The 21185-nt window shown below is 34.6% G+C and overlaps 2 protein-coding genes and 1 long non-coding RNA gene across 3 annotated transcripts; all 3 read right to left on the reverse strand.

Moving 5' to 3' along the window:
* Positions 1-310: 310 nt before the first annotated feature.
* On the reverse strand, positions 311-1588 carry LOC129301861 (pentatricopeptide repeat-containing protein At2g30780). The gene is given in 3 exon segments (XM_054940477.1): positions 311-887; positions 890-1165; positions 1168-1588. Coding segments are annotated over 3 exon segments (1071 nt in total). The 3' UTR covers positions 311-513.
* Positions 1589-2081: 493 nt separating this feature from the next.
* On the reverse strand, positions 2082-4644 carry LOC129310514 (uncharacterized). Its single transcript, XR_008593129.1, has 3 exons — positions 4394-4644; positions 2733-3246; positions 2082-2654 (listed from the first exon to the last, which is right to left on the reverse strand). It is a non-coding gene; the product is annotated as an uncharacterized LOC129310514 (long non-coding RNA).
* A 10896-nt stretch (positions 4645-15540) lies between these two features.
* On the reverse strand, positions 15541-17407 carry LOC129308800 (LRR receptor-like serine/threonine-protein kinase ERL1). Its single transcript, XM_054950184.1, has one exon. It carries the CDS (start codon positions 17012-17014, stop codon positions 15797-15799), a length of 1218 nt encoding a protein of 405 aa, XP_054806159.1. The 5' UTR covers positions 17015-17407; the 3' UTR covers positions 15541-15796.
* Positions 17408-21185: the final 3778 nt, after the last annotated feature.

The raw sequence follows: 21185 nt of genomic DNA on the forward strand, positions 1-21185 counted from the left end.
CTGCAAGTCAAACCAGCATTTTTTTTTTTTGGTTTTGTTTTGGAGAAGGGGGAGTAATGGGCAAACACATTCAGTTTACCAATTAGTTTTTTTTTTTTAAATGAAAAAAGTACAACTAGACGGGGGACAAGATTTCTTCCAAGGCAGAAAACAAAGCCGTCCGATCTCCACAGCATTATGCACCAGAGCATTAAAAAAAATTGGGGTTTAAGTAAAAACGCAGCTCCTTCATAAAAGCTCGTAAGTGACACACTTCGAGAAAAGAGGCACACATATAAACTGTTTAAGACCCCCATGCCACAGAGATGGTTGTACATTAGAAGCAATGAAGAGCTTTGCTCAAGCATTGGCACGAATATCCATTAAATGTATTCCCATCACGAAACATACTGCAGGGGGTTGCGTATTGATGTCCAGCAGCACAGATGCATTCAGCAGACCAATGTAAAGATATTCATTACACAATTAATTCATCTATCTGTGGGTCGCCAATAATGCTCCAAAAAATGTTTTTTACCATGGGACTGCACTCACTGGAAAATCAAATCCATGCTTGCACATGAGTCCCAATATTTTCCCAACCTTGGACCATTGATCACAACTTACATAAGCTTTATACAAAATCCACAATGTTTTCTTTGTCAAACTCAAGTTGACACCTACCATCTCATTCAGGACACTTCCAATTTCCTCAAAGCGCTTTTGTGATCCATACATGACCATCTTACAACGGTATAAGGAGAGGCAAATTTTCCAGTTGGAACATTCAGCACGCCTCAAAAAATTTTCTAACCTGTCCACTAAGTTTTTCCTAAAATAAGTCGCAGTGATGCATCTCATTATACCACTTGTTCTTACTAAGACTTTGTGCTCAAATGCATCATTGAGTTCTCCAGCTCCTCTAAGGAGTGCTCTTGTGCATAAAGCCTAATTAACAACACATTTAGCCATGCCCTGTACTCCTTTTCCAGAATCAACACCAGTAATTCCTGTATCTTCTTCACTCTATCAGGCTCGGAACTTTTACTATATGCACACATCATGCACCTGATCAAAGGAATTTCATTCTCATTGACATAATCCCTCACTAACTGATATGTCTCTTCCATCTTCTTCAGATTACCTGAATTAGCATGCCCACGTATCATCAGCAGGTATGAGTGTCAGGTATAAAAGGGTTTGACTTTAGCACTTGAAAAGTTTTTCCCATTCTATCCCACCTCCAGGCTGTAACATACCCAGCAATCAAATAATTATAAGTGCTTATATTCGGGGAGAGGCCTGAATTATGTAGCTCCTCAAATATTGCTTCCATACGATCTATGAGCATCAAGCGGCCAAAAACAGAAATAAGAATATTGTAGGTTATTACGTTAGGGCTACAAGTTTCAACCATCTTCATCCGCACAAATAATGACCGGCATTTCCCAGGAAGACCATTTAACATCTGAGCAGCCATCAGCGAATTATAAATACCTGTTGTTTTTATTTGCTTGTTTGCAGCTTCATTAAACAGGTCAACTGTAAGATCAATATTTCTAGATCTACCTGCAACTTTGATACCCTTAGAGTACTCGGAAGGAGCCATGGAAGTGCCAAGAAACTTTTATGGTCCAATATAAAACCTGAACGTTAAGACGGATAAACAGAAGAAAAAGTCAGCAGAAGAATTTTAAATTTTTATTTGAATTAGGTTTAAAATAACACCACTATACGGTTGTTGTCAGTTGTCACCTATCACCAACTTGAAATGTCCTGCCACACTTAAAAAACCTTAATATCTCGCCTAATATCCAAGTCAATTTTGCGGATCTAAATAGTACTAGTGGACAGAACTGAAAACATGTAACAAGAACCGAACAAGGCCTCATATCATGGTCACGTACCACTCAGAACTTATAGTTTCTCTTCTCGAGTGTCCAAATATGCTGAAGAGCATTCATTCACGAATTTGCAAGTGAAAACACGTATTTCTCATACAAATGTTATACAATACTCCAAGTGTGTGTCCACACTTTCAAGAGATATAGACGAAGTAAAAGTGGGACACACTAATTCTACCCATCAAATTAGACATGAAATCAGATCAACTGCATCTGTTGAAATTCAAATATACCATTAGAGACAAGTGAGACCATGATTCCATCACATCCAAAAGATCAACAAGGGCTGTCCCATCAGGACACCTCCAAAACAAAAACTGAGAATTCTTCTCCAAAACATTAAGAACTACACTAGGGTCATCGGCTACCCGAACCAATTTACATGCCAAGTTCATAACTTCCCTTTTGAAATCCTCTCTGGCTATCCAATTATGGAAATAGGGATTGTAGGAGAATAAACCAACGATCTCACGGAGCATGGAATGTTCGGAGGATTGAGTGTAGGTATTGACTTGGGTGGTGCATACGTAATTTGCAGAGCTTAGGAGGAAGATAGGAAAGGGGATAAGGGGTTTTGGTTTTGCAGAGGTTCTGTGGAAGCAGAACAACTCTGCTTGGGCTGCGTTGGAGAGTTTCCATGTGTGCTTCATCGTCTGGTGAGGGCAGTGCTGACCATTTTAGGGTTTCTGGGAGATGCATTGGCCGCCACAAATGGCAAGGGAAGGGCTTCTCAGATTTGGATCCAGATGGGCTTTGGCCGAAGGGAGACAGCTGTTTCACCAAGAAGTACAAAAACTATCAAACTAGCAGCTTAGCTGCTTGAAGAATTAAGACAGGCTTCTCTATTACCATCAGTTCTCTGGAACTCCTTCCCCTGTTTTCAAAACTCAATTGCCTGCCTCAAGAATAAGACTTGCTCAAAAGAAATACGTCTAAGCTGGACACAGAGATTAAACATAATGCTATTGCTATGGATGATTATGCTCCTCAGTCCTGAGGCCAATAATATTATGCGCAGCAAGATCATCAATGGTATAAAGCAGTTAAAGCACCGTTATCTTATACGGACTCACTAATAGGCTACAATGGTTGCTACATTGAAATTAAAAAAAATTACAAATTTTCAGCATTCTCACACACATTGTGAGAAATCTGAAAAATCATTTATACATATAGTAAATTTTACATACGGTAAAGTGCGATGATACAAGCTGGCATCAATTAAAAGGAAACAAATAATATTTTTTTACAAGAAAGTAAAATCATCTTTGGAAATAGTTACACTCCAAGTCAATAGACCTTAAACTTTAATTCTTGAAAATTAAGGAGCCACCACACCACACTGTTCATTAAGCTTCTCATCCTGAAAATAGAGATGAGTATGAACATCTTAGATATTAAGAATAAGAGTAATAAGATAAATATATAATACAAGTAGAAGTTTTAATTTGGACGGAAGCATAACCAAAGTAGAAGTTTATTTAAAGTATAATTACACAATTATACAATCTAAAAGACTAGCAAACTAATCCTCAGAGCAAGAAAAGAACTTTCTGAATTGATTAAAAAAAAAAAAAGACATACACTATACACATAAGAGATGTGTCATGTGTTAAGACAAAAAGGAAATTCTTGCATATCATCATTGCAGACTAGCATATATATGTTGTGGATTCACGTGTAAAAATATTGGTTAATCAATAATCAATTTTGAATAGACGCTTTTTCATAAAAGAGCACACAGGCCAACTCATACACACTGTGCAACCCTGAATATCCCCTTAAATGGGAGATAATACCATAACAATTTGTGACATGAAAGATGTACCATTAAGAGATAATGCATTATCAGTTGATTCTTTTCACATGAACTCCAATATGGATCAAGCAATATGGGTGAATACAGAGATGAAAAAGAATAGTAACGAGTGAAACAGTCATTACACTAAAAAAAAAAAAAAAGAGCAAATTCAACATACCCAAGGCGCCAAGACTTCCCCGCTCAAATCAAAGGAGCCAAAGACATCACATTACTAACAGAACCGGTCTGGAACATCAACCAAAAAGTTTTGAAAAACATAGCAAAAAGGTGTAACTCATTTATAATTAGAAAACCAGAAATATAACTTCAACCATATTTTAAATGAATCAAGAAGAATTTCTTTAAATAATATTTAGCACTAACCAGAAGCTTTTATGTCTTCTGAGGATCTTTTTCAACAGTAAGAGAAGAGTTGGCCCGTCGAATGCCATGATTTTGAATAAAAAAGAATGAGCAATAATAAAAGCTCCAACATATAAAGAGGATGCAAATATGAATGTTGTCACCTTAATGGTCAGTGCTTATACAAGGTCAGTTTCTACTGTTATTTCTAGACTAGGGCTCTTGGATTGTATACCAAAACAATTGCCATTATTGAAAAGAATAATTGCTGCAACAACTTGAGGGTGGATGAGCTTTAATCAAATTAAGGATAAGGATTTCAACCACAGAAGGAGAGAGAACTCACTGAGAAGGGAGGGAACTTTGGAAATTGGGGATTTTCGAAGAAGTAAAGAACAGCGTGAGAATGGTCTTCGAACGCGAACACAAGACCGGAGCTGAGAACGGCGAGTGGAAAAGGAATCAGATGCAACTGCGATCACGGCGCTGAGGTTGAGCGGCAGCGAGCGTGGCGGTAGCTGAGACAGCGAGTTAAGTGACTGAGGGCTTGAGCGTTAGATGGAGTGCTAGAGGTTGAGGGACAATGACAGATAGATTCAAAAGGATAAATTAATTCATATCAAGTTTCAAGGTTCGAGAATTTATGAGTTCATTCAATTTTTAAATTTTATTACGATACAATTTATAACTTATGTTTCAATTTCCAAATTTTAATGTGAGTTAATATGTCTCATTAGGACCTCTATATTATCCTTCCTAAAATAAACCCGCCGGTTTCATAAAAAAAAAAAGAAGAAGAAGAAGAGGAAGAGAAAATCAAGCTTAAATTCCTCACAACAAATATAACTACTATCAAACCCCACCAAGTGGCAAAAATATTGTGTAATCCTTTGATTCTTATTTTGGCAAAAAAAAAAAATTCCTTTGATTCTTATATGTGAATATGTTTGCAAGCAAGATGATCCATTTATCCTAATTGAATTAATAGGAAAGAATGAAGAAAAGAGAGGCGTTCATGTGTGATGGACAAGAAAAAAAAAAATTAAGGTAACAATAAGTTGAGGTTTGAATGGCTAGGCTGAAGTTGAGAAGGAGAATTGAAGCAAGGGCATATTCAATCCATTTCCATGCATATCAATTCTTAATATTAGTTTTTGATGGCTCTAGATGTTTTGGGGTCTTTTGGTAATAGTTTCAGTGAGTCTTTGTATTGTTTATCAATAGCCACTTAAAGAAGAATATTGGAGGGGTCTCATCTCAAATTAATATATTTGCTTTTGTTCATGAGTCTAATAAGGTTTCTCTCTTTCCCTCTCTCTCACTACCTTAACCCACACCCACAAAACATATCATAATTTGACTTTATTTAAGATCTAAAATACAATGTCTTCTTTATATTCAATCTGTAAGCTATTTTTAGCATGCTTCCTTAGTTAGTTGCTATCTCAACCTGTTGTTGTGATAGTTTACTTTTTACTGCCTTTCATCACTGCAACATGTGTAGAAGAATACTAATTTATTTCTCTTGACTTTTAGGGATTCAATATGCAGAGGTTTATTGTTAGGTGAGAACAAGAGAGAGAATGAGATCCATGCATTTGAAAGCAACGCCAAGATAATAAATCAAACATTCTTAGAGCCACTAAATCTTGTTAGTTTTAAAAATATTGTATAAATATCCATGGAATTTTTTTTTTTTTGGGAATGGGTTGTGAATATATCATGTAATAACAAGGAAGTTGCTTTTAAAGTTGCACTATATTTTGTGCATGAACTTGTGAATTCTAATGTCAACCTTATTGTCAATTTAGTATAGGAAGTAGTAATTTTCCCATGCCTTGTTGTCAATAAATATTGTCTTGCTATCAATACATGTCATGGTAATTTTCCTTTACCCATTGTCACCCCCTTTAGCTATTGTTACTTCCCTTTTCCTAATAGTAAATAACTAGTTTGTAACACATACATTTAATTAGTATCTTATCACATTTGAAACTATATCAGTTGTCAATATCTTTTGCCCCATTATCATTCCCCCTTGCCTCATTGTTATTTCCTTTACCTAATGGTAAATAACTAGTTTGAAACACTTTTGTATTTTATGAATACTTATCATACTTAAAACTATATTAGTTGTCGATGTGATTTTGTCCCATTTTCATTCCTCATTTCCTTATTGTTATTTTCCTTTGCCTAAGGGTAAATAACTAGTCTATAATACTTATGCATTTTATTAGTATCTTGTTACAATTGAAACTATATCTGTCATCAATGTCTTTTGCCATATTATCATTCCCTCTTGTCCTATTGTTATTTCCCTTCATCTAGTTGTAAATAGTTGATATGAAACAAAGTTGTTAACACCTATTGGTTTATTATGTGTGTGTGTGCATGAGGGGGGGAGGGAGGGAGAACGTAAAGGCCACTTGTTAGTAATTACATTTTGTTGAAAAACATGTACTTACCATTGTGGTTGAAATTAAAACTTATATTCACCTTTTATATAAGCATCTACAAAGTGAACTATAAAAAATGATTGAATTCAAAAAGTTCATAACACTGTAACAAGGTAAACACATAATGGGCAAAAAAGTTATATCCTAAAATGATCGCAGAATTTGGATAGCCATTTTATTTTCTCTCTTTGTTATGGTTGGATCTTAATAACATAGACATGATAATGGGTTCCTTCTCATTGTTGTGATGATTAACAAGCCATCACAAGCATTCAACCTTCTTCCAGAGGTCATCCTACATCAATAGATTAGTTACATTATTCACTGCATTAATATAGATTTCATGTTAGAGTCAAAAGGTCCACAAAACATTCATACTTGAAATTATTTTGTCATCACATAACCATCCTTATCCAAGGAAGTGTTATGCCATAATTGTAACTATGTGATCACGTGAACATCAAACCCATTATTTACCATTAGACAAAAGGAAATAACAACTGGGTAAGGGGGTATGACAATGGGGCAAAGAGCATTGGCAACTAGTATGGTTTTAGATGTGACAAGATATTGATAAAATATACAAATATTCCAAACTAATTATTATCTCTACGGAAAGGGAAATAATAATAGGGAAAAGGGAAGTGACAATGGGGCACATGGCCTTGAAAAAAAATACTTAGATCTCTTTTTTGTTGCTTATCTCTCTCTTATTCTCATCCAATTATAACCCTTTACATATTGAATCCTTAAAAGTGAAGAGAACTAAATTAAGATTCTTTTGCACGTATTGAAATGATAAAAGTTAGTAAAAAGTGAATTTTTACAACAATAGGTGGAATTAATTGACTAAGGAAGCATGCTAAAAGTGGTTCATAGGCTAAATATAATAAAGATGTTACATTTTAATTTGCATCATCAATAAAGCCAAATTATGATCTATTTTGTGGGCATGGGTAAAGGTAGTGGGAGAGGGGGAGAAAAAGAAAGAAACCTCATTAGAGTCATGAACCAAAGCAAATACATCCATTTAAGATGAGAACCCTTTGATATTATTCATCAAATGGCTATTGATAAACAACACAAGAGGCCTAGTGAAGATGTTACCAAAAGACCCAAACATAACATCCAAAAATTTTAAATCTAGAATAAATTGATAATTAAGGGATAAATTAGTTAAAAATGATTAATTAATTTAATCATGTTTCCAAGTTACTAATTATCTTATTGGGTCATATTTGGCTCTAAATTAAGTTAGGATGAAAGTTGGATCGAATTAAGGGAAGTAAAAGTGACTTTTTGCTTATTGCGACGCACGGCACAGTTAGACAAGTCTAAATTTCAAAAATCAATATAAAAAGGCAGTTTTGGTTGTGGAAAGCTTAGAACTCGAAGAAGAAGATTTTAGGCACTGCTAGGGCTTCAATTTGGGAGGATTTTCGATCTAAATTGGGCCTTCAAATTCTTAAGTAAGTTTCCCACCTTTTTCTTCTACCTCTACATCCCATCTTCATTGGATTTGTGAAGTGGGTAAATTTTGCTCTGAATGGATTAAGCTATGAGTCTAGGTTTTAAAGATTTTAAATGATTATCAAGGTTTGATTTAAGTTTCTTAACCATGGATAAGTGGTAATATGAAGCTTAATTGTTGTTTGGTATAAGTTGGATCAAGCCCTATCTTGATTATGGGGTTTTGAAGTGTGATAAGTTGAGATATTAAATGTAATGTTTTGATAAAGTTAGATTGTGAACAAATTGTAATATTGACAAGTCTCTTTGTTGAGAATATGAGTGAGAAGTGGGAGAACTGGGATTATATTACTAGCTAATAGTGCTTGTGTTAATTAAAAATTAATATATAGTACTTATTATTGTAGATTGTGGTGTGAAAAAAATTGCTTTAACATAATAGGATATTTAGTATCATGGGTAACCCTTTTAGTAACAAAAAGGTTGAGGTAACTAGATAATTTATATTATTTATTACCTTGTATAAGTTATTCACAAGTTGTTTTGTGTAATTGGTTGTATATACATATATGAATTTTGTAAAAGTTAAGTATTTTAGAAAATGTGTGGAATATTGATTTGTGAAATTTCATGATTTTTGAAGTAAGAGTAAGATTCATTATGCTTGTTTTAAAAAGTGGTTATGCATGATCAAGTGGAGATATGTAGTGAAATATGACATGTTAGAGGGTGGGAGGTCACCTTAGTAAAGTTAGTAAAAATTAAGTCCATATGGCATTAATGGTACTTTCAGGTGCATCTTATACTTCTCCTTAGTACCCGAAAAGGGAACAGTGTTGGAGAGTTATGCTCTTGAGTACCCAGTAGGGTGCAGAGTTAGAGATTATGTTCCTTAGTATCTGTAGGATGCGATGTTGGAGTAATGACACACCAATTACTCATAATCGAGGAAACCTGTTGTCCAAAAGCAATTTAAGACACCTTAGCCAAGTAGTCTTATCATAGATTGTGAGCTTGGTGACCATACATGTGATTTAGTTCTGCAAAATATCCCATTAGTTTAGTTAGGAGTATTGGAAGATTGGATGATTAGTGATCATGCATTTAAATTATGGTGATTTGTGTATGGTGTTTTTGTTATGCATATTTTAAGACTTGTTTATAACTTATCATGTTAATCGATATTATAGATTATCTTAGTTACTAAAATTTTTATCTCACTTTATGGTTATTACTTTACAGGTTCCACCGTCGAGTTTAAGTAAGGATTAGCTATTTAGTTCCATTTGTACTTGTAATGCCTTGTTTTATTTTGATCTGTGTAAGTAAACTTAAATGGATGATAACATGAGTTGCCAACTAAGTATGCATGATATTTTAATTGGTTGTACTTATGTTATACTATACTATTGAGTATTTTTAACTCAATGTTGTATATTATGTGAATATGTGGTAATTTTTATAGTGAAAAGCTAAAATACTAATACAAGTGTAAGGAATGTTGTATATATGTAGTAATAATGTATATGTGGTGTATTATGTGACAATAAAAGCCAAATGGTATATAAATGTGATTTTGTATTTTTGGCTATATTTGGTGAAACTGGCATTAAGTAGCCAAATTTTGTATTTGGTATTTTTTGTGTGTTTAAATGCTTAATCAAACGTATATTGGTTCATTAGACTTAATTCAAGCCTTAAAATGGGTTAATGGTATAAGTTTTGAGTATTTGGATGCTTGAAAATCATTTTAAAAAACTGAATTTTGCATCCAAGTTTTAAAATTATCATACAGTATTGAATTGTAATGAAACTTTTACCATTAGTTAGCTTACTGAATAAGTTTCATGTGGGCATTTGAATCATTCCAATTAGACATCGAATACGAAAATGACGCGCGTTCGAAGTTTGTCTCAAAAAACTGTTATAACAACTCATGATAGGGACACTGTGCTGCGGCACGTTGTGCACAAGCTGCGACACACAGCGCAAAGGCCGAATTGGCTTTTCTATGCCACATGTCGCAGCGCATGTGCTAGAAGGCACAAAAATGACATTTTTAGCCTTATTTTCAAGTGTTTTGCTTCTCAAACTTTTTCATGCTTTCCATATCTTTATAAATAATTAAGTTTGAGCTCAAACTATTTATTTAAAATTTTTTTATAGGATCCCAAATATTTTAAATTATTTTTAAATGATTATTAGTTTTAACTCTTTTATATTTCATTGTGAGTTTAGGAGTAATCTATAACTCCTAATTATTATTATTTTATTGTGATTATGTGGTGAATATTGATATTGCCAAGGCGAACATTACACCAAACACCCTTAAAGCCATTAAAGGGCCACAACCTTGCCATCCAAAACCTAACCTGCCATTTCCCTTGCTTTCTTATTTCTTCTATTCCATGGCATGAATGCCTCTCTTTCCTTCATTCTTTCATTTTAATTCCATTATAGCAAATGAATCATTTTGCTTGTAAACTTATTCAAGGACCAAGGGATTGCAAAATATTTTTGCCATTTGGTAGGACTTGGTGGGAGTTACATTTGTTGTGGGGGACCTAGGTGTGATTTTTTCTTGTTTTTCTTAAAAAAAGGGGAATATGTTAACTCCTAATATTAAAAATGTTGCCAGCCTTTCATAGGATGCTTATTAGAGACATAGGCTTAATTATTTTGAGCTCCTGTACTCTCATTATGTTTAGTTTCCATTATCTTAAGAATGGATATATGGACAATGAGATGACACCAATAAAGTTCATTTTTTGGCGCATATACTTAATTTTGTTGATCCCCTTATTGATCTGTTCTCAATTTTAAGGGAGTATAACAATTAAGTACCAAAAGAAAAAAATTAATTACAATTATAGTCCTAATAATTTTTTTAAAAAATTAATTGTAAATTTAAAAATTTTAATTACAAATATGATATTTAAATTCTAAATATAACAATTAGTTTACAATTTAGATTCTTATTTATAACTCTTTGAATTGATATTTATAATTTATTTTATAATAAAATTTGTCGATGACTTAATTATCATCAATTCATCTTTTTAAATTTCATTGTCATGCTCTCTAATTTTGTTTGTTCTAAATATACTAGACAGTTTTTTTTTCTTCCTTCCTTTTTTAACGTCATATCTTGCTAGTCAATTTATTTTCACATAACCATATTTTTATCATGTTAGCTAAGAAGTTAGTAGGGTCACAGTGAAATTAAATACATCAGTATCAATATATAACTCATGATTTTTATGTATATTTTCAAAACAATGAGAAGAAGCATTGTAGATTGATTAAATTAAGGAGACTATAAACAACAAAATAAAACTAAAGGAATTACTAAAAATAAAACATAGCTAAAGTACGGACTCACTATTATATTTTCCAAGCAATAAACCTCATTACATTGGATTTCCACCAATTAATTCTTCTCTTTCAAAGTAACTTTAAATACCCGATGTGATCACTTGCCTTACTGTTGCATCTTTGATTTGAATTATTGATGTATGCTTTGTCCTTGCAAGTAGAGTTTTGAAGATGGTTGAATATCGGAAAGTAGTGATACTCTCAAAGGGATGAAATTTCTGTAATTTCTTTTTCTTTCTTCAGACTTGTGGTCTGTCTTTCCCGAGCAAAAAAAAAAAAAAAAAAAACATCATGGAGAGTTTAAAAACACGAAAACAATAAATTAAAAAGAAGTCAGCTTATCGCCCTAGTTATCTTGTGAGAAGAGATCTATTGCTGGTGCCTTGAAGACTTCCGCATTTGCACTAAACCGTAACTTGCAATTTTATCCAAAAAGCTATGCATAGTATATTTGATTATTCTATGGTTTAGGTGAGAATCGATATTATGATGAATACTTTAGTTCGAATAGATATGTAAATTTGTTAAATAGGATTAACTGATTCGATACTGCTAAAATTTAAATTTATTTCATATTTAAAAATTAGTTAAAATATATATAACTCCCCAGTTTCAATTCAATCACATATCACCACCTTGATCTTGTGTGTGTCTGTGTATATGAAGGCACGCTTCAGCAGGGATTATTCAGGAGAAGATCTGTGATTAACATAAAGTTTAGAGGGATTATATAAATTTGTAGTATCTAAATCTGAAATTAATGGTCTGTTTGGATGGGAGGAAAAAGTAAAAGTGAAAAAGAAAATGAGAGGGGAGATAATTTTTCTTTTGTTTGGATGTAGAGGGAAAATAGGAGGAAAGAAAAGCAAAGAGAAAAATGAGGAGTGAGACTCACGTATTTTCTCTCCAAATGTTTTCTCCGGAGAGATTTTAGGAAAGAAATTTATTAGCCATCCACTGTCCTTGTCTCTCTCAACTCACTCCAACGGGTTCTCAGTAGCCTTGAATATAAGATTCAACACTGACATTTCTTCCTCTCATCTCGTTGAATTATCTCTTCCTCTTGACATGGGTTTGCAAGAAGCATCAATTTCTACTAAATTATTTGAATTGCAAACGTCTATAGGGGTGGGTAATAATGCATCGTTTATTATTATTATTATTTATTTCAAGTTATAATATTCTATTTTTAAAAATAAAAATATTTTACATTTGATTTTTTTCTTTCAAGTTATAATATTCTATTTTTGAAAACAGAAACTATTTTAAATAAAGAATATTTTCAAAACTAAAGTGTATCATGACAGCAAATTCAGATTTCTACATCTAGATGTTCACAAATTCACAATTTTAAGTTTACATATTAATAAATAATTGTCCATTAATAATGAACTTAAAGTTTTTTTTTTTGCTCACCAAGGGCAATTGTGTCGTTTTTCCTTAAAACATATTTGCAAAATGGGCCCTTGTCTTGCAGAATAATTTTAGAATACAGTGGGTTCTAAGTGTATTTTTCTCCCCCTTGAGAGCCTAAATGAGATTCTCCCTTTATTTTAGTAATTCTGCTAATGAGCTTTTCATCATCCCTATAGATTGAATTGATACTAATGTTTTGGATTGGCATTGCTTTGTATGCATTTGGGTTAAATTGTTTATGAGAAGTTCTGGACTTCAATTTTCCCCCCTTTAATTACAAGCTTTTATTGGTTTATTACACCCCTTAACGATGTTGTTTCTTTCTCCGAACGTATATTGGGGTGTATTATTCTTATATTGTTTTTTTTTTCTTTTTTATATTCTTATCTATCAGTGTCTTTGCATAGAATGTGGCCAAGAGTTTGAGGAACTTTGCATATATACCGAATACAATGGCTGCTTCTCCAACAGTCCTATTCTTATCTATACATATATAAATTATTAAGTAATACATGTCTTGATGGAATTACAAAATTGTGATCATACAAGAAGTTTGGACGCCACCTTTTCTTGAGAAAAAATTCCATTCTATCTTTATTTAATATCTATACTGTTTTTCATCTTTTTATTATAGTTTTTATGTATTTAGGAACAATATTAGCTACTGCATGAGCCTTTTTTTTTTTTTTTTTGGTTTACTTTTCTTCCTCTTATTGGTTGCTGGTCCATCCTTCAGGAGAAGAAAGAGGGGAGACCATAGAGAAAACAAGAGTGGGTTTATTCCTAGGAAGCCACAGTAGAACTTTGTTTTAGCTGTTACTATTGCAACTTGTAATGGTTCAAATAAGTTCATCTCAAGTAGATGAGAGCTCACTGTACCTAGTGGATTCCCCCCCCCCCTCAATTGACAACATGTATGCTTAATCAAAATCTTATATGGTAGATATGGCTATCAAATGATGATAAATGTGTTAAATAACTTAAGTTAGTCGTTTCGGTTCTTCGTTTCGGTCATTATCAACTCATTACACAATTTCCGTATCTTGTAAGTAGTCCAGCGGCGGTTCTCATGGGACACTTCTGAGGGCATTGCGTTTATTGATTGCCATGGTCATGGGTTATTTCACATCAAATGGTAAAGATATATCAGACCATCAAAGTTTGAGACATATACAAAATGCCATTCAATTATGATACCAGCAATAAATTAGACTACTTACACAGTTACAGTCTTCACTGCGCGAAGATCACTGTTGAGGATTGTTAACTATGCTGCTGCAAAATGACCAAAGAAAATAATATAGATGCCATTAAGCTCACATTTCTGAGTTGTTGAGTTGATATATAAATTTAATCTACATCTCCAATGAAGTGCTGCTTATGTAGTCATATTCAACAGACACAAAATGACAAAATGATGCTCACAAATTTTGATTATAGTAGTGGTGGTGTGAGATGCGTTTCCTTGCTGATAGGGAATATGCAGGTGACTCTGTCCCTCGATGCTAATTTCATTTATGAGGTCATGCTTGAGTAGTTAGGAGATATTTCTGATGTTCTATCTGATTCTTCGATGTCCATGTGATTTTGCATGCCATTTCAAGGCATTCTTGTGCAAGATTTATACAGATAGATGGATTACCCGCCTCAAAAAAAAAATTTGAAGCATCCCTTTGATCAGAGTCCTATCTTATATCTTGTTATTTCTCTTCTGCATTTAGGTAAGGACAAAGCCAGGCTTATTCTGTAATCATATTTTTCTGGCTATATCGGCGCTTCTGCAGGTTTATTATTGGGATAACTCCACTTTGGTAAAAAACGACAAGAAAATTTCTATTTTCCCATTCTTCATATGCAAGTAGTTATTAACCACAGAAATTTGTCATGTATTTTGATAGGGTAAATAAGTTTGAGACTGAGGTTGATTCACTCTCACGTAGTCTTAAACAAGTTAATGTGTTCCATTACATTAAGAATTGGTGCACTCTTCACATTATGGGGAGCCCATATCAGTTCCCGCTACTATATGCTGAAGCATCAATGTGGAATTCCATGAATTTCATGGGGTGCGCAAAGGAACAGGCTTGATGATAATAGGCCCATTGCAAGTATTATTTTATGAAAAGTAAGTACCAAGGTATCACATTCTGACATTAATGGCGTGCAATGGCTGCTTCTATGAGGACGACCACCTTCCAAAGATTCCAGTGTCTTTTCCATGTTGTTTGGGCCCATGCTGTCTGGTAAGGAAGCTAAGGATGTTACTTGTTAAAGAGTGGCCACACACAAACACAGAACAATAGCTAAATAAATAAAACGCGGATTCCATTTGGAAACAAGGCTGACAGAAACGCAGAGCAGAGCACTTTAAGTGCTCTTATTTGGATGAGGATTGAGGACCGAAGATGGAGGTAATAGATTATTGAACTTCATCTTCAACCAGACCACAACCATTCATTCATGCCACGTGCCACACAGTAATTGCTTGTTACCCAAGGCTTTACCTAATCTCACCCTTTTTATGTTCATTTTTTTCCCCATTGCCTCATGTCCCATCATCATCATATGCTAGGTTGTCACACAGAGACAGCCAGAAAGAGTCATTCCAAAAGGCCTATTCTGTGTTCATCACAATGCAGAGCCAAAAAGAGTCCTCAAAGTGGGTGATGATTGAGGAAGATGAATGCTTTGCAGAAAGCAGCACCTCGTGCTTTCACAAAGCCATATAAAAGCATGATCAACGATATATAGTAGAATCCTAAATTTTACACCAAAATTAAAACAGCAACGAGTCTAATGAATCATATTACATTTGTAATATATAGGACCCTTGAACGATTTACAACCCTTCAACAAAATGGCTACACTTTCTACCATATTCACATTTAACTTCGCTTGTTCATCATTCTGCATCCATTATTACATAATTAAATTAAATGAATCAAAAGAAAACTACAAAAAGACACCCAAAGTGATTATATATAATCCTCGATACGTCGCTGTGGCCTGTGGGTGGCATGGAATTTCCAACTTTACCCTCTCCATTGGTTGCATTGAGCAGTAGGCCTCGTTATCTGTTTCCCAGACCTCAAGGGGCATGGCGTCTGTATAGGCGGGACCATGCAGTTGTACTGAAGACACAACGAGCTGCTCACAGGAATCTCAGCCGTTGGACTGATCTCAATGTCGGTCAGATAATTGTGCTGCAAATATAGTATCTGTATTCTGGCGGCCAATAGCTGGTCTACGAAGTTGCTCGGAACCCGACCCGTGAACCGGTTGTTGTTGAGGTATAGGTTTTCAACGGTCGAGAGCATGGATGATATCGGACCCGAAAACTCATTGTGACTGAGATCCACGGTTGGGATTGTGACTTGATTAACCGGTTGTACAGGACCGGTGAATTGGTTCCTTTCTAGTTGAAGATTGGTAAGTGGAAATGAAAAGATGCGAGCCGGAATTATGCCTGTGAACCGGTTCAGGCTGAGGTCCATGTAGTTCAATTGGTTCATCCGGTTCAAGAGCCGATCCACTGGGCCACTGAGATTGTTCCAGGACAGAGAGAGGTATTGGAGTGAGGGAGGGAGAGAATTGGGAGCGAGCGAACCCGTGAGAGAGTTGTGCTTCAGGTCAAGTCGAGTGAGGGTGGGTGAGGCAAACGAGGGGACTGACCCGGAGAGGTGGTTGTGGCAGAGGATCAAGTTGTTTAGCTCCGGCAAGGCTCCGACGGATGGAGGAATGCGTCCTGTGAGCTGATTGTAGCTGAGATCGAGGGTTCTGAGATTGCGCAATCTTCCCAAGTGCTCTGGAATCTCGCCGGAGATGAAGTTCCGGCTGACGCCAAGGAATCTGAGGTTCTTCAAATTCGAGAATGACTGAGGCATAGAACCGTATATTCTACCAGGCACAACCGTGAACTCGGTAAGAGCAGAGAGCTTGCCGATCGCCGGGTCGAGCCTGCCTGTCAGACCAGGAGAACCAGCTCTGGAGTCGCCGAGATTGAGGGCGACAACCTTCTCGGAATCACAGTAAACACCAGCAAAATTACACGGGTCGGCAGTGAAATCCCAGGAGGCAAAGAAATTCGATCCCGGCATATCCTTGAGAGACTTGCGAACCGATTGCAGGGCCAGGAAATCAAGAGGGTCCAACATGGCAAGCACACGGAAATGACAATGTATCTGCGCCAAACACATGAAAACCAGAATAAAGGAAACAACGCTGCATCCCGGCTCCCTCGGCCGCGCCATGAGAGGCGAAGCTAAAAGTGTTGGCAAATACGGTAATGAGGGTGAGAAGAGAAAGCGGAAGTCTATGATGGCTGAAGGAATAGCGATGGCGTCAAGCAGTGAAAGTCAGAGATTTTATAGGGAGGAAGAGGGTGAGAAGTTAGAGGCTTAGAAGAGAAGCGAATGATGAGAGGGGAGCACTGAGCCGAGCTTTCAATGGGGCCTTCTTTATTCTTGGCTTCTCAGAGAAGATGATGCTATGCACACCATGCGGTGAGTACAACCAGAAGCCGAAGTCATGCTATCAGCAAGGCAATTATCATCATCATTATTTTAATAAACAAATATCCTTTTGCTCTGCATTGTCGCAGCCCTTGAGGTTCGGGTCAAACGGCTGTCCGAGCCTACGTGGAAGACCAGGTGAGGCTGAGGTGTGGAAGGTGAGAACACGCGGGCGTTGGGTTCTTAGAGAAATTAAACCAGATCATTTGTGATCTATGTAACAAATTTTTTTTAAGTGATATTAAATATAAATTAATTATAATATAGAAATAAAATGTAATAAATTAAATGTATATTTTTTTATAAAAATAAAATTAAATTGAAAAATATCACAAAAAATTTTACTTAAATTATTTAAAATATGTTAATTAGATAGATTATAAAAGACGTGGCACACACGATTTATTTAAATATTTTTTTGAATTTTCATTGGTCTGGCCAGGAAACAGAAAAGTGGGGAATGGGTTTGGGTGCTCATCATTGTGATAAAATTTGGACCATTTAGATTTTGATATTGATGGTTCAGATTTAAAACATTATGATATGTTATACTTATTAAACTAAAAATATATAAAAATTATAAAACAATTTGAATAATTTTTTATTTTTAATGTGGTGTAGATTTAATTTAAAAGGTTCAATTTAATATTAAAATTTTTATAAATAATATATATTGACTATTCAGATGTACTCTTCATAAATTAGATTAACATCAAATTAAATTTGAATTGTGCTGAGTATATTTAGATAGTTAATATATAATAATTGTAAAATTTTTAAATTAAATTAAACCCTCTAAATTAAATTTATATCATATTAAAAATAAAAAATTATCAAAATTATTTTATAATTTTTATAAAATTTTATTTTAATAAAAATAAAAATAAAAATATATAATAATTTTTTAAATTTAAATAGTCCAGATTTGGTGCTCATCACAGCAAAACAAACCCAACCCGAAAAGAGGAGGCAGCTGTAAAATGGAAGGCACGCGAAAGCGACACGTGTGAGGGATGAAATGATACGACAGCACTGGCACAAGGGAAAAGGGATGGGGGCACGCACGTACAGACGGACACGGTGGCTGAGAAGTAAAGAAAGCGATGTGAATGACAAGGCTGCTTAGTTGCTAAACGCAACAATTATGGGCACCGATGGTCCTGACATGAAATGGAGTCTTTAATGAAAGGAGCATCGATAAGATATGATATGAAGATGATAGTTGCGTTATTATGATGATTGTTACAAGTAATTGCCTCTGACGAGTGAAGCTAACACCTACTAAAAAGTTACTTCTTCATCTGTTCCCTGTTTTCCCATTAAAATCCAGCACCCATCGTAACTACTACTGATACTCACTGCCCTTTTCCTTGTCTCTTGAGGGAAACAAGCCAGCACACGTAAAACTGGATGAATATATAGCATACAAGCTCTGTAAAAGATTGCATTATTATTCCCAAATCATGAATGTACAGTACTACGGTGAGTGGTTTGTCAAAATCTTGGGTGGAAAAGGCTTTACCACAGTAAAAAAAAAAAAAGAGAGACAGTGGGAGTGGTGTACAGTGGAGGAAGCGTTGTGAGGGCAGGTGGATAATTAAGAAGTAGGCAGAGGACAGCAGGCAGAGGGAAGAGAACAGCAACAACAAACCATTATATGAAACAAGGGAGGCACCATTTAAGTTGATGGGATGCTGCAAATTCATGAATGTATAGAAGAATGAGTAATTTGAGTTAGTTCACGCAGAAAGCAAATGACATCCATGCAGAATGGGGATGCCATTACTTAGAAGGCGAGGCAGTAACTCACAAACCACACAAATGGGCCCTCCTCTTCTTAAAGGATTGGATGCACATGTGAGGCAACCACACCAACCTTTCCATCCAACTCTCGTCCTTTTCAAGTTCTACGAGGTGTGACTATGACATTTACTCCGACATTTCTTCCTTTCTTTTTGAGAAATTTAATTCCATGTGAATTTAGGGGTTTGAGTTGTGAGTCCCCTGATTCCTACAATTCTGGTAATGATGTATCCATGGAACCCCATCATCTCAAGAGAAGCTATCTTCTCCAACATCTCCTACATTCCTCGCATGACTCAAGTCTTCCTTATTCCCATTTTGTTAACTCCTTTTATCCCGTTGATGTACGAAAATGACAGAAATAAAACGAGAGAGAATGACACCTGTGTCATATTATTTTGCAAAAACTTGCCATTGCCGTGGTGCTATTCGATGCTGTAACAAAGTTTTTAGCACTCGAAGACCTAAAGGGAAACTGTAGGCATCAGGAATTACATATTGAGATAATCCTAGTGACAAAAGCTGTGTGAAAGACTGGATAAAATTGAAATCTGGCCTAACTTAAAACTTGATTGATTTAGTTGTAACCTAAAAATTAATAAAATCGGACTTGGTTCATAGAAAGTCCAACACTCATTTGGCTCTTTTATTTTTTTTTCTTATGTAAGAGGTAACAATTCATTTCATTATAATAAACTCAATTAAGATAATAACTTCAATTACAATTCGCATAATTTAAATTCATATATTCGACAGCAATAGTAGCAACAGCATTTAACAAACTTCAACAACTTATCTAATATACATTACAACAACAATTTAGTAGCAAAATAAATTAAAATTATAATAAATGGAATGATGAAATGTGAATGAATAAAATGTTATATTCAAGCTTTAAACTATTTAAATATATTAAAAATAATTTAAACTATAATAAAATAATTTTATAAGACTAAACCGGATCAAGTGGTCTGAGGGTTTGGTCTCCTCTCTTGTCCATCCCAAGAAGTTAGTTTGATATTTTTAGTCTCTTTAATCTTTTGGATTAATTTTTTTGTTGGACTGGATAGGATGAGACTTGTTCAGGGTGGACAGGATAACCAAACTTTTGTACAGCTCTACCTGAGACTATGTAACTAAAGATGAAGTGAGTGTTTGGTTTTTTAGTTTACATCTGGCAAAAGCATATTTGAAAATCCAATTATTTGTTGGATTTGACAAAAGCACATCTCAAATATAGTTTAAATGTATTTTTGACAGTTATCAATCGGTGTCTTAACTTGGTGAATCCATTCATGCAATTGAATTGCATTCCAATTGAATTGAAAGTTTTACAACCCCTTTTTTTTTTATTTCGGTGGGGTAATAGTTAAACGTGCCTTATAATAGAGATCAAATGAAGTATATTAGATATACAAACAACAAGAATCTCATTATTATGATATTGATTCAACTAGAAAGTTAGCTATTTATTAAAATTCCAATCTAAATGAGAATCAGTTCTAATGATCAAAGAGCCACCAAACCAACGTGCTCGGGCAAAAGGACAGGATACAAAGAGATGTTCTAAAGATTCAAAATTATCATAGCAAGACCGACAAACTTCCACCCTCCTTTAAATTAATCTATTTCAGATTAGCAGAAGTTGGGAGCTTGATTCTGGCGATTTTTCACAAGAAAATTTGTACCCTTGATTGAATGTTCAAAAACCAAATGTTGGACCAATTAAAAGATTTCATACTAGAAGATGATGGATGTATTTTGGGGTAAAAGAATACCATAAGCATCGTGGACGAGATACTGACTTCAAAAATTCTTTGCCCATTTTGTTGCTCCTAGACATTCATGTATTTATACGCATTTCCCATAACATTATAATTGGATACGCAGTAAATTTGGTTAGCACGTATTTTTAAAATTAAATAGGGGTAGATTTTGAAGTATATTGAATTAAATCTATAAATATTTTATACCTATTTAATTTATTTTATATATTTTTCTCCCTGAATTTAATTGTCAGACAAAAAAATAAAATTTGGATAGAAAATGTATTTATATTTTCTCTCCCTTTTGCATGAAGGAAAAAAAATAAATAAAAAAAAAGAAA

This window comes from Prosopis cineraria, unplaced genomic scaffold, assembly GCF_029017545.1.
Source record: "Prosopis cineraria cultivar Desert tree isolate PC_DT_omini unplaced genomic scaffold, ASM2901754v1 PC1, whole genome shotgun sequence".
Taxonomy (NCBI): Eukaryota; Viridiplantae; Streptophyta; class Magnoliopsida; order Fabales; family Fabaceae; genus Prosopis; species Prosopis cineraria.

What these genes read in the sequence shown, in the direction of transcription:
- LOC129308800 (XM_054950184.1), bottom strand. Translation starts at nt 17,014, where the DNA reads ATGGCGCGGCCGAGGGAGCCGGGATGCAGCGTTGTTTCCTTTATTCTG.